This window comes from Sus scrofa, chromosome 8 (genome assembly GCF_000003025.6).
Source record: "Sus scrofa isolate TJ Tabasco breed Duroc chromosome 8, Sscrofa11.1, whole genome shotgun sequence".
NCBI lineage: Eukaryota > Metazoa > Chordata > Mammalia > Artiodactyla > Suidae > Sus > Sus scrofa.
This window is the reverse complement of record NC_010450.4, coordinates 134,955,586-134,968,163: the sequence shown is the minus strand read 5'-3', so window position 1 is coordinate 134,968,163 and position 12,578 is coordinate 134,955,586. Positions and strand designations below refer to the sequence as shown.

Sequence of the window (12,578 nt, the reverse complement as noted above, 5' to 3'; positions counted from 1 at the left end):
TTCCTTATTTATTTGAAAAAAAATTTTTTTGACCTCTCTTTTTAATCTTTTCTAAGCTTAGCAGAAACAGGTTTTTGCCTTCACATATTTAATAAATTCTGTCTCTTTGCTCCTTCAGGGGTTCCCAAGTCCTAATTGTAGTTACCACAATGCCTTTACCTCTTGTTTCACTCTTCTCCCACCTCCCCAAATCAAGTCTTTTTAAACATTGTTAGCTTCTAGAATTATAATCATCTAAGTAATATTTTATTTTTTAGTTAAAATTTTTTTTTTTATTAAAGTCTGGTTGATTTACAAGGTTGTACCTATTTCTGCTGTAAAGTGATCCAGTCACACATATGTAAACATTCCCTTTTTTTTTTTTTTTTTGTCTTTTTATGGCTCAACCTGCAGCATATGAAGTTTCTGGGCTAGGGGTCCAATCGGAGCTGTATATAGCTGCTGGCCTACACCACAGCCACAGCAATGCCAGATCTGAGCTGCATCTGCATCCTACAGCACAGCTCATGGCAATGCCAGATCCTTAACACTCTGAGTGAGGCCTGGGATCGAACCCGAGTCCTCATGGATACTAGTCAGGTTTGTTACCACTGAGCCACAGTGGGAACTCCCAACATTCCTTTTCTTATATTATCTCTCGTCTAAGTAATATTTTAATTGTTCCTTTTCTAAGCTAGAAAAATAGACATTGGGATTTTCCTGAGCGCTGTAAAAAGAGGTCACTTGCAGCTTTTGACCTATGATATGAATGGTAGATAATTTTGGAGGTGCATGCAAAATACATAAAGGAGAAAAGAGCAAAGCACATCTTGGTATATTTCCTTACACTTTTCTTTATTCTTTTTCTTTCATTTAAAAAAAAATTTTATTGAAATAGAGTTGATTTTCAATGTTGTGATAATTTCTGCTGTACAGCAAAGTGATTCAATTATACATGTACACACATCCATTCTCTTTCAGGTTTTTCCCCACACAGACCATCACAGAATACTGGCTTGAGTTCCCTGTGCTATACAGCCTGTCCCAGCTGGCCAGTCATTCCATATACCACAGTGTGCATAGCTTTTGCAGGATTATTTCAGATGTCGGCAATTTGGCATCTTTGAGTGTGTCTCACCCTTGAATACCTGATTTGTTGTGAAAATAGTATTCTTTGTGACCTCTGTTTATGTTTTTGCATGTGTCGGTCTCATTTGATCCTCATAGCAATCCTGTGGGATAGGAACTATTATCCTCATTTTACAGGTGGGGAAACCGAGGGGGATTTGGTAACTTTAAACCCAGGTAGACTTGATGCCATAATCTGAGCTCTTGCCCTTCATGCTTCATGACCTTTCCAAGGAGTAAGTTATTGGGGTTCCAGGTGTGTGTGAGGGTTTAATAAGGTAAACCTGATTTTTTCCCCCATTTTATTTGGGCATTATCAGTAACTAATATAAGAGTACACCTGGGACTTGGAATACTGTTGTATCAGAGATTCAGTGGGGTTATCTCTTCAATTCACATAGCACCAGGACTTAATAATTAATTTCATGTCTGTACAGGCATGGCTTAAATATTTTACATTCTGTTTGTGGCACAGTTTACATTAATACTTCTTGTTTTTGAACAGTGGGCCACAATACGAATTGAAAAAGGAGCCTCAAAGGAGTCAGTTCTTAAAAACTCAGCTTCTGTTGGTAAGTCTTCCTTTTCATTACGGTGGTTAAAATATCCAAATTGGGTATATTTTCATCTCCCCAATTTGAACTTGAAATATGCATAGAATAGTGTATTTTATGGTCCTTGGCCTGTTCATAATTCTGTCCTTTATGCAGAATAGCAGCCATCTGAGTTTGAATGAGTTTTTCCTGTTCATCTGTGGATTCTTACAGGGTGTTTCTAAAGGTTTGCATTTAAAGGTGGTTGCTCCTTGTAGTTAATGTTCTTAAGAAAAAAAGAGGGAGTTCCCTTCCTGGTGCAGCGGAAATGAATCCCACTGGTATCCATGAGGATGCCGGTTTGATCCCTGGCCTTGCTCTTTGGGTTGGGGATCCAGCATTCCTGTGAGCTGTGGTGTAGGTTGCAGATGCGGCTCATATCCTTTGTTGCTGTGGCTGTGGCTCCAATTGGACCCCGAGGCTGGGAACTTCCATATGCCGTGGGTGTGGCCTTAAAAAGCAAAAAAGAAAAGAAAGAAAGAAAGAAAGAAAGAAAGAAAGAAAGAAAGAGGCTAATTAGATTACCTGGCATTAAGTGCAGTTTGTGTTCAAGGTTTCATTAGCCCTTTATTCTAACTTATGGTTCTCAAAGTATGTTCCTCAAAATATTCTTTCCTGCCAAAAACGAATTGTTAATCCGTGAAATAGAAAAGCAGCTCCCTGGGGAAATAAGCCTGGACACCACCACATACTCCACATTCCTTTCGGAGAGTAATGATGTATGGTGACAAAGGCTCAGAAAGGTCTTGAGCGAAGAAACTTGATTAATTTTTGTTAGAAGTGAGTTAACAAGTCAACTGAGCTAACTAGTTCCTGCCTCTATTTGTGTGCCTTGCCTTTGACCCAGGAAACCCTTTTGCTTTGTTAAGAATGTTAAGACTTTAAAGACACTGGGTTCATCGGCAAGTGGAATTCCGTAGAAGTGAGGGCTGTGAAATTGGGAAGAAGCAAATCTTTGCTTTAATTAAAAGATCAAGCCTTTATGTGTTTTTCCAAAATAATGTGGAAACAATTTTGTGCCCATCTAATTTAGGGTTAAAGATGGTCAAAATGCCAAACTTTTTACTGGAAGGAATTTAGCTTCTGGAGGCTTGTCTGCGAGGAGTTGTAGACATTATATACTATAGTGCATTTTGGAAATAAAGAATTTGAGCGAAAACGTCTATGCATTTTTGTGTAATTAGATTGTTACGTTCAAATGACTGAAGAAACCAGTGGGTCTTCATGGTATCTACCCAAACACCAAAGGATTAGCACCGATAACATTTTTACCAAGAGTGCAGGTTTCTGGCTATGCTTGGTCCTCTTTTGATTGCCAGATAACCTTCTCTCCATTATGGCAGATCTACTAATTTTTAAATTTTCTGAGTTCTTAGGATTTAAGGGGAGAACAAAATTAATTGCTGATTTTTTGTTGTACTTGGTGAGACTTTGGGCTGTCTTTGATCTTGGGCGAAATTCTATGTAGATTGGGGTGGTGGCACATGTCTTGGGCCATGAGTTTAAAAAGGCACAAAGCGACAAAGTGTTTCAGTTTGGAAGGATAAGAGGATTAAAAAGGCACTAGGTGAGGGTGTTTGGAGCATTGTTTTAGTTTTTTCAGCCTTCGTGGGAGTGAATATTTCCACTTGTTTGATTTTTTTTTTTCCTGCTCTTATGTCTTTCTTTTCTATTTCCAGTTTTTGCCTTTTTTATGGTACTTCCAGGAAGGAGTGGAAATCAACAGGAGGAGAAAATATAAATCATACTGGTTTAGGGGTAAGGCTGATGCCTACAAAATTTGTCATATTTCATTCAGAGTGGCTGCTCTTCCTTTTGTCCTGTGAAATTGGGAATTAACTACAGCCGTTACTGAGCATTTCCTACCTGTGAGGCTGACAGGGGCTCCACAGATGATGAAGACAGGGTTGCTGTGGGGAGTCAGGCATCCAACGACAGGCCACTGGGATAAATGCTAAAATAGGTTCATAAGCAAAGGATGATGTGATCTCATCTCTGTTAATCCCACAGCTGTGCCGGGCATGCACCTCCACTCCCATCCTGACTTATATCCTGCTTGGGTTGCCCTCTTGCAGGGTGTGTACCCTGTTGGTACCTGTTGGTATTTGGAGTCAGCCAACAGGTAGTATCACCATCCTGGACAGAGGTAGATGCTGATGAAAGATGCCAAGCACCTGGGTGCCCGGCTGGTGCAGTCTCCTGACTTCACAGCATCATGTCTGTACCAAAGCCGACCAGAGCACAAGTCAGTGTTGAGCTGGTCCAAGTTTAGGGATGTGTCACTGCAGGCCACGGGCCCCAGGGGTAACGGGTGTGATTTTGAGACATCTGAGTGACGGAATGCTGATAAGGGGTTTGGGGAGCGTGAGGGAGAGATGAGCAAACTGGGACAAGACTTAGGTTTATTTTCTGCAAGCAAAAAATTCTTTCTGCCTCTCTTTCTCTTGGTAATACAGCACATTTTTGGAAACAGGTTTCAAATCTCCCACTCTCGTTAAACCCCTCTTTGTCTTGTACGTGTGTGCTTTTATCGAGTAAGCCACTTGAAAGCGGAACCTAGGGACGTTTGATCTTTGTGTTTAAATACTTCCCTGCTGTCCGGCCATCCTCTACCACGTCTTCTGTGGAAACGCCGTCTTAGCTCACTGAGTTTCTGAGATGATCGTGAATAAGAGCTCTTTAAGAAGCTCTGTCTTGGCACTTTCCCCGTCTAGGTTTAAGGACTTTTCTTCCCCGTTAATGCGATGAAGGTAAATTGTCTCCCCCTTTCAAGTAATGAGGCCATAGGTAAGCTTCCGGCTGCGGTGGCGAACTCAGAGCTACCCTTTACCTTAGTTTTTGTTCCCCGAGAGCTGACGTGCTAGAAGGGAAGCCACGGAAAGGCGGGCCCTGGCTCTGGGCTCCTCTGCACTGGCTGCGCTTTGGTCTCTCCAGCCGCAGCACACAGGTGACTCCTCAGATCCTGGGACGGGGCCTGACGGAGAATTTCACAACTCTTGTTTTCCTCTGCGGTACGTAGTGCAAGGGGCTCTTTGACTCTGAGAAGCCGCCGTCCTCACCTCCCTCTGGGGACCTGGTTTCCAGGACTCGTGCTTTCAGACGGGAACGTTTGTGATTTTGATTGTGAATGAAATGAATGTAATTAAGGATGTCATTTTCCTGACTCAAGATAAATTCCAGTGTAATTGCATTCTGAAGCGAGGACGTTTTGAATGACTCCCAACCACGTGGTAGGAGTTAAGGCCTGGGGAGTGAGTCACAGACGATACAGATAAAGAGAGGCGGTGGCTCCATCTCTTTGGCAGAGTCCCCGCTGCCTGACTCAGCACTGCCGGCGGTGGGCACGCACTTCGCTCCTCAGGTCCTCTGCGTGCCCCTGTTCCAGCAAGGACTGGGCGTACGCGGCCTGCTGTTAATTAAGCGCCTGGGCTGAATTTCTCTTCTGCCCGGTGTCTCTTGCCCCTCAGCACCACCTCCCCGCTCCTCCACTCAAATACATACAGAGGTCAAAAGGCTATGGTGAAGGGTCTGATGTTATCCCTGTTCAGAGAGCTCAGGCTTGGAATTCTTTCTGTGACAATGGATCTGCCATGTCAATACCTGTACAACACTGGTTACAGCAACATTAATCAGATCTCTAGCTGTGGTGAAGTGGGTTAGGAAGCTGACTGTAGGAATTCCCACTGTGGTGCAGTGGATTAATGATCCAGTTTGTCCCTCTGGTGGCAGTGGTTCAGTCCCAACCTGGTACAGTGGATTAAGGATCTGGCATGGCAGCGGCAGTGGTGTAGGTCACAGCTGTGGCTCAGATTGGATCCCTGGTCCCGGAACTTCCATATGCCACAAGGACAGCAAAAAAAAAAAAAAAAAAAAAAAAAAATCAGATCTCTTGAATTCACAGAAAATGTGGAATAATTTGTTAAAGCAGACATTTGAGGAGTATCATTTTTATATATTAATTTTGACTTTGGCAGGTCATTTTTGAGAGTCTAAGTCAGCTAAGTCGTGGCATAAACTCTCTGAATATAAAATAGTATCCAGTGTCCTCAAGGATGTGGACTGTAATGCTTTCAGTAGGGTTATCTTGCTGATAAAATCCTGAAACTTGCCTAGATACCTGTAGAGAAAAATAATCCGATTACAGGATATAGAAGGATTATAAATGGAGTTTTTCTTTATCACGGCCAAACGTCCACCTGATTTTATTAGTCTGTCTTTGTTGGTAATGATGATAATGACAATTTTCAAACATATACAAAAGTAGAGAAATAGGGTAATGAGACCCGTGTAGTCCAGTTCATTGTTTTAATTGATTAGCCGAGTTACAGTATTGTCTTAGTTTCAAGTGTACAGCAAACTACACTTCATTTGGTTATACAGATATATATCTATATTCCTTTTTAAAAATTCTTTTCCATTACAGGTAATTACAAGGTATAGAATATACCCTGTGCCTTACAGTAAATCCTTGTTGTTTATCTATTTGATATGTTGTTTATCGTATGTGTATCTGTCAATTTCATACTCCTAATTTATCTCTCCCCCCCTTTCTTCTTTGGTAACCATAAGTTTGTTTTCTATGTATGTGTCTGTTTTTGTTTTGTAAATAAATTCATGTGTGCAGTTTGTTAGATTTCACATATGAGTGATCTCATAGTATTTGTCTTTCTCTATCTGACTTAGTGTTTTAGCCCATATATCCAGCTTTTGTCAAGGTTTTTGCCACACTTGGTTCATCTATCATTCCTTAGTGTTTGCTAAAATATTTGAGGCAGATATAAGATTCCATCTTTTCATGCATTTTTCTTTCTTTCTTCTTCTTCTTTTTTTCTTTTTTTGTCTTTTTAGGGCTGTACCCATGACATGTGGAGGTTCCCAGGCTAGGGGTGGAATTGGAGCTGTAGCTGCTGGCCTATGTCACAGCCATAGCAGTGAGGGATCTGAGGCACTTCTGCTACCTACACCACAGCTCCTGGCAACGTCAGATCCTTAACCCACTGAGCAAGACTAGGGATCATGGGTAATAGTCAGGTTTGTTAGCCACTGAGCCAGGATGGGAACTCCCTTCATGCATTCTTTTCAAAAGGACTTAAAAAATAACCACAATGCTATTATCCCTTTAAGAAACTTAATAATGTCTTAATATCATCTAATATGCAGTCCACATGGAAATTCCCTAACCAGCTCATAATGGGTTGACGGGTGATTTGTCTGACTCCAGAGTCAGTCATGGTTCACCGATACGGTTTGCTTATTTACTGATTGACTGATATTGTCTATATTGGACATACGAAGTCCAGTTTTTCCTTTCTTTTCTTTTTTTTTTTTTTTTGTTGTCGTTTTTCCTTTTCTAGGGCTGCTTCCTGCGGCATATGGAGGTTTCCAGGCTAGTGGTCTTATCGGAACTGTGGCCATAGGCCTACGCCAGAGCCACAGCAACACGGGATCCGATCTGCGTCTGCGACCTACACCACAGCTCACGGCAATGCCGGATCCTTAACCCACTGAGCAAGGCCAGGGATCAAACCTGCAACCTCATGGTTCCTAGTCGGATTCGTTAACCACTGCGCCACGACGGGAACTCCCACGGAGTACAGTTTTCCTTCTCGGAACAAAACTTATTGAATAGCAAGTTATTCTGAAAAAGAAATCACTGGCCTATCATGTGTTTTAATCCTCACATCTTAATGTAGCTCTGCAGAAGGCAAAGTTTGATTTTTTTTATTTGTTTGAAAACCACAGGGTTAGTCATTTACATTTCTAAGTGCATTGTCATGAAAAGGTAGTTCAGCAACACTCTGGAGAGCACTTGGGCAAAATTCCTATCAAAGGTGAAGACCCACCACCCCACAGTTTTACTTCTCCTAAGACAGCGAAGCTCCCCAAACCCTCAGCTTTTGTGTGTGAGGGGACAGGTTACAAGTGCACGCAGACGGTGGGAAGGTGGGGACCACTCAGTCGCTCCTCGGGAGGAAAGTTATGTAGCTGCTTGATGTATTCCAGACAGCAATCGAGATGAACTAACTGGATTTACATGAAGAAAACGAAATGGCCCAATCTCAAGCGATGTCGAGAGAAAGGAGATGGGTGGTGTAGAATAACCGTTTATTTAAAATTTAGTACCTCAAATATATATTATATAGTCCTGTAAATGTGTGTAAATAAGTATGAAATACATGTGAAAATGAGATCCTGCAGGATAGCGGTGACCTGCTAGGAGGGAGGAGAAGAGGTGGGCAGGTGCGCTTTAACTGCACCTGCAGTTTTTTCTTTAAAAAATATCTGAGGGCAGATATGACAATGGGTATTTTTTCTTTGTTGAACTCATAATTTTTGTTTAAACTTATATTTTAAACATAAACGCTAAAAAAAACCCAACCGAATAAAATATCAGTAGCCATTCATCTAGAGTCTGTAGTTTGATGAGCAGAACGTTTCGTATGAATAGAAAAATACAGACGTTCCTGTCGTGGCTCAGCTGAAACAAATCTGACTAGCATCCACGAGGACGAAGGTTCGATCCCTGGCCTCCCTCAGTGGATTAAGGATCCGGTGTTGCTGTGAGCTGTGGTGTAGGTCGCAGAAGCGGCTCGGATCGGGCCTTGCTGAGGCTGTGGTGTAGGCTGGTGCCTACACCTCCAATTGGACCCCTAGCCTGGGAACCTCCATATGCCACGGGTACAACCCTGAAAAGACCAAAAAGAAAAAAGAAAAAGAAAGAAAATACATACTATACCACAGGTGCGTCAGTTAAAAAAATTAAATTTAGAAGAAAAAAAGAAAGGAAAGAAAGAAAAAAAAAGTACCTGACTTGCGGGTATGATTGATGGTTACGTGGTCCAAAATCCATTTCCAGTCAGTGTGACCAGTGCCTGGACTTTAAATGTAAACCCGTGGAACAAAGGCATTGTTCACTGAAGTATCTTACCTCTTAGCCGGATTTTGCAACTTCAGTACTACTGACATTTTGGGCTGAATAACTCGTTGTCACAAGAAGCAGTCCTGTGCCATGTAAAGTGATTAGCCGTGTCCTGGGTCTCTACCTCCCAGATAATAGGTGACAGCCGTGTCCGATAGTAGCAGGTGTCTCCTGGGGCCAAAATGCCCCCTTCCTTTCCCCTTCCAGTCCTTTGGGAGGCCCCTCTTAGTGAATGAATCTATTGGTACCCAGTCTCATTAGCATAACTTATTTTAGTTCTCTAAATCACAGCCCCTTGAAGAAACAGAACTTCATTGCCACAGTTTTGGGCGGCTGCTTTGCAAGGTAAGGCGTGGGAATGAGGGAGTTCGCAGGGGTCACTGGGCGGTGGGTGAGAAGGCGTGGTCTTAAGGAAAGGCGGAGGTGAGGCGAAGGACTTGCTTCACAGTTCACCTTGAAATCCGACAGAAGTACCTCGCTGCCGTCTGGGGGAAGCTTTACTTTAGAGTGGGTTAGAGACTCGACTATGACCCTATGCTCTCCCCGCTGAAAGCAGATGACTTAGCATTTAATCCTGGCCCACAATGAGTAAGCGGGGCGGAGTGCTGTTTCTGGCAGGAAAGAGGAAGACGGGAACAGTCCTATAACCGTGTTGGGAGCCACGGGTAGAAAAAGAGCACTTGAAGCCAGAGGTCACAGCAAGGAAGGTTCCCATCCTAAGAACCAGTTTTCCCAGTACGTTTCAGCCCATAAAACATACTCTTATTTTTTCGGTTTGTTTTTCTTTTCACATAGCTGTAACAAAGTAGATGGCTCGTCCTGTCCCTATTTTCTGTGAAATTAGTTAAAAAACAAAAACATACTATAAGCAGGTTTACAGTGTTTCTGTCCTCAGCACTAACGAGCTATTGGAGATCTTGTTGGCGATTCACCCTCTTTTAATACCAACCCCCTCGGCAGTTGAGAAGAGGGTACTTGCATCTCAGAATCGTGGAGGTTTGAATAAGCTGGGTGAGAACTAAGACTGAAGGATTCTTTGAGAGCGAAAGGATCATGGGATCAGATGATAAGATAGTCAACTTAAGAATAATAAGATGGCCGCTGTGCTTATCCGGAGTTTTCCTCACTGTTGGGAGGAGTGGAGATCTCATCAGTACCCATCAAATTCAAAATTCAGCTCATGGAGGGCCTGTTGTGGCTCAGCGGAAACGATTCTGGCTAGCATCCCTGATGATGCAGGTTCCATCCCTGGCCTCGCGCAGTGGGTTAGGAAACGAAATCCACGTTGTGATTTTAGACAGGTTCCCTCCCATCCACCACACCCCTTCGGGCCACCCTCTCCCACAGAGAAAAGCCCAATCAAAACTGCAAAGCTGCTTCATTTTGTTCCTATTCTATAGAAACACCTGTCAGTAGAACGCATCAGTGATAATGATAACGATCACCAGTATTTGTTGAACGCCGACTCCGCTGGCTGTGCACACTCGGCTCTCGTGGCCCACTTGAGGATAACGCCTTGTGGATCCTCATTCTACTCGAGGGGAAGCTGCGATGGAAGGAGGCCAGGCGCCTTGCTTTAGATCACATCAGTAGTCAAAGGCAGCCCGAAGAGGACTCCCAGTGTGTCCTTCTCACCCAGAATCCCCACCACCACCGCCTCCCAAACCATGCCTTCTCTCCAGCTCCTCTGGTCAGTGTCTTGTGATTCTCCCTTGGAAGGCTGAGGTAACTCAGCCCCAAATGCAAACTCCTCTGCCGAGTGTTGGCTTTGTCACATCCTAGCAAACTCATAACATTTCAACGTCAGATCAACAGAAATTTTAAGGAAATAACTATATTAAGAGTTCTCAGCTTGGGAGTTCCTGTTGTGGCTCAGCAGGTTCAAAATCTGCCTGGTATCTGTGAGAATGAGGGTTTGATCCTTGGCCTCGTTCCGTGGGTTGGCCTCTGATGCAGCTGGGATCTGGTGTTGCTGTGGCTGTGGTATAGGCTGGCAAGTGCAGCTCTGGTTCGACCCTGAGCCTGGTAACTTACATGTGCTGCAGGTGTGGTCCTAAAAAGAAAAAAAATAATATCCAGCTTTGTAATCAAAGATACCATAGGTAAACGCCAAATGATAAGACTGACGTGGTCATTGAATTGTTGGTTCGTTTGTTGAAGTTTTATGGAAGTTTATCCCATGTTGTGGGACTTCTTGTTTAATCAGATTGCTTATGTCCAGATCAACAAAGTTAATGTAGGCTGTCAGCCAAGATATGGATCAACAGTATATTGAACGAGCTGTTAAAATGTTAGTTGTTCAAATGAAACTGCCTGTTATTCCAAATGCCCGTTGGTGTGTCTGCAGTGTTGACTGGCAACTGATTACAATGGCCACACTTCCACCCTGCTCATGCTTTAAGTTAGGAGTAAACAAATGGTTAGTTCCATGGTATTTATATCTGGAGTTAAAATCTTCCCACTTTATAATCACCACTGATTATTTTGTAAGTTTTTGGAGAACTTCGGGGATCTATAAGGATGAAAAAGGAGGTAGGTTTTTTCGCCCACCTTTCTCAAGAGACTAAAGTACATCTCCAGTACTCTTAGCTTAGTACTCTGAGTCTTGAGAACTGAGACACTAAAAGAAAATTACTCATAATAAAAAAGGCAAGTTAGTCTAGTATAGATATACAAACCATGTAGAAAACAGAAAACTGGAAGCTTTATTTCTGTAAAGCTTTTGATTCCATCTTCATCCCAATAACGGGGTCAACAAATCCATGGTGCTGGCCGGAGAGGAACTCCCATTCCCTGCAGTCCTAGCCCATTTTTTTGAAGGTTCCTCAAGGAGCAGAACCAGTAGACCCTTATGTCTCCCGTAGCTGCCGGGGCACCTGGTGAACAAGAGGAGAGGACAGAAGGCTCTGCTGTTAGGGCCTCAGAGCCTTCTTCCTGTCCATCCTTGAAGCGTCTCTCTGGAAACAGAGGTCTTGCCTCTGCGCTTCTCCCGTGTTGAGTGCTGAGCAGCCTGTACCTGCTCTTTTCACCTGGGAAGCAGATGTGGGCCCTGGTGCACAGGGATTCAGGACCAGCTGTGTGGGTGACATCATTTGATCTTTTTATCCATGAACATCTGAAAAATGCCCTGTATGTGGAGGACAGAAGCTTCAGGCCTTTACAAAAGAGTTAAAATACTCTGGAGACAGTGCATATACATAGCAAATGACATCCTTTGGCACGTTCTCGGAGAGAACAGCGTCAGGGGCAGTGGCTTCGAGTATCCCTTTGGAACCAGTGGCATTGGCTTAGGCAGAGGGGAAATTGACAATGAATTGCAGAGACCACCCCTTAAAAAGAGAGAGAAAATAGGAGCTGCAGACCCAATAGAGAGTAGACACTGGCTGTGCGCATCAACCTGCTCGCTAGACTCTGTAAAATACTCCAAGTCTTTGCAAAGGGTTAAGTGTATTTTTTTTCAAGTGTGGTAAACTTTTCCTTTATTAAGTTGATATCTGTTAGTGTATCGTGCAAACAATACACTCTTTTGCCTCTGCAATGAGATTGGCACAAGTTTACCTAATAAATGAACGGTCCCTTTTTCAAAGACTTGTACATTCAAAACGGTGAGTTTCCTTGCCAGTCGTTGGCCAACCCCCCGGACCCCGCTACAGCAGGTGTCAGGTGTGTGATGCCAGCAGGCACTGTGAAATCCCAGCATGTGACACTGTCAACCTCTGATGCTCATTTGGCGTCTCTACAACTATCCTGTGCCCAAGGTCGCTGATCAGTAGAGAAGCGTGTGTATCAGGGTTTGTGTGTGGGAGAAAAGCAGGCATTTTGTAATCAACAAAAGGATGTAACATCCTTTTTTTTTTTTTTAAAGGGACGTCCTTGCCTTTTGGCATTTCACCCTTATCCGCACGGGAAGTTACCTATTGTGTCCTTTAGTACAAGCCTGACTTAGTTTTAGAAACTTG

At 43.3% G+C, this 12,578-nt stretch overlaps 1 protein-coding gene across 5 annotated transcripts in view; it reads left to right on the top strand.

The window, feature by feature from the left end:
* Window positions 1–12,578, top strand: part of GPAT3 (glycerol-3-phosphate acyltransferase 3) — an 89,648-nt gene that overhangs the window by 33,977 nt on the left and 43,093 nt on the right. For 4 of the 5 annotated variants that reach the window (XM_003129347.5, XM_021101799.1, XM_005656567.3 and 1 more), the window contains exon 3: window positions 1,613–1,679. The exons of the other annotated variant lie outside the window; for it this stretch is intronic. In XM_003129347.5, coding sequence (XP_003129395.1) covers window positions 1,613–1,679 — 67 coding nt within the window. The remainder of the gene's footprint in view (window positions 1–1,612; window positions 1,680–12,578) is intronic. 5 annotated transcript variants of the gene reach the window in all.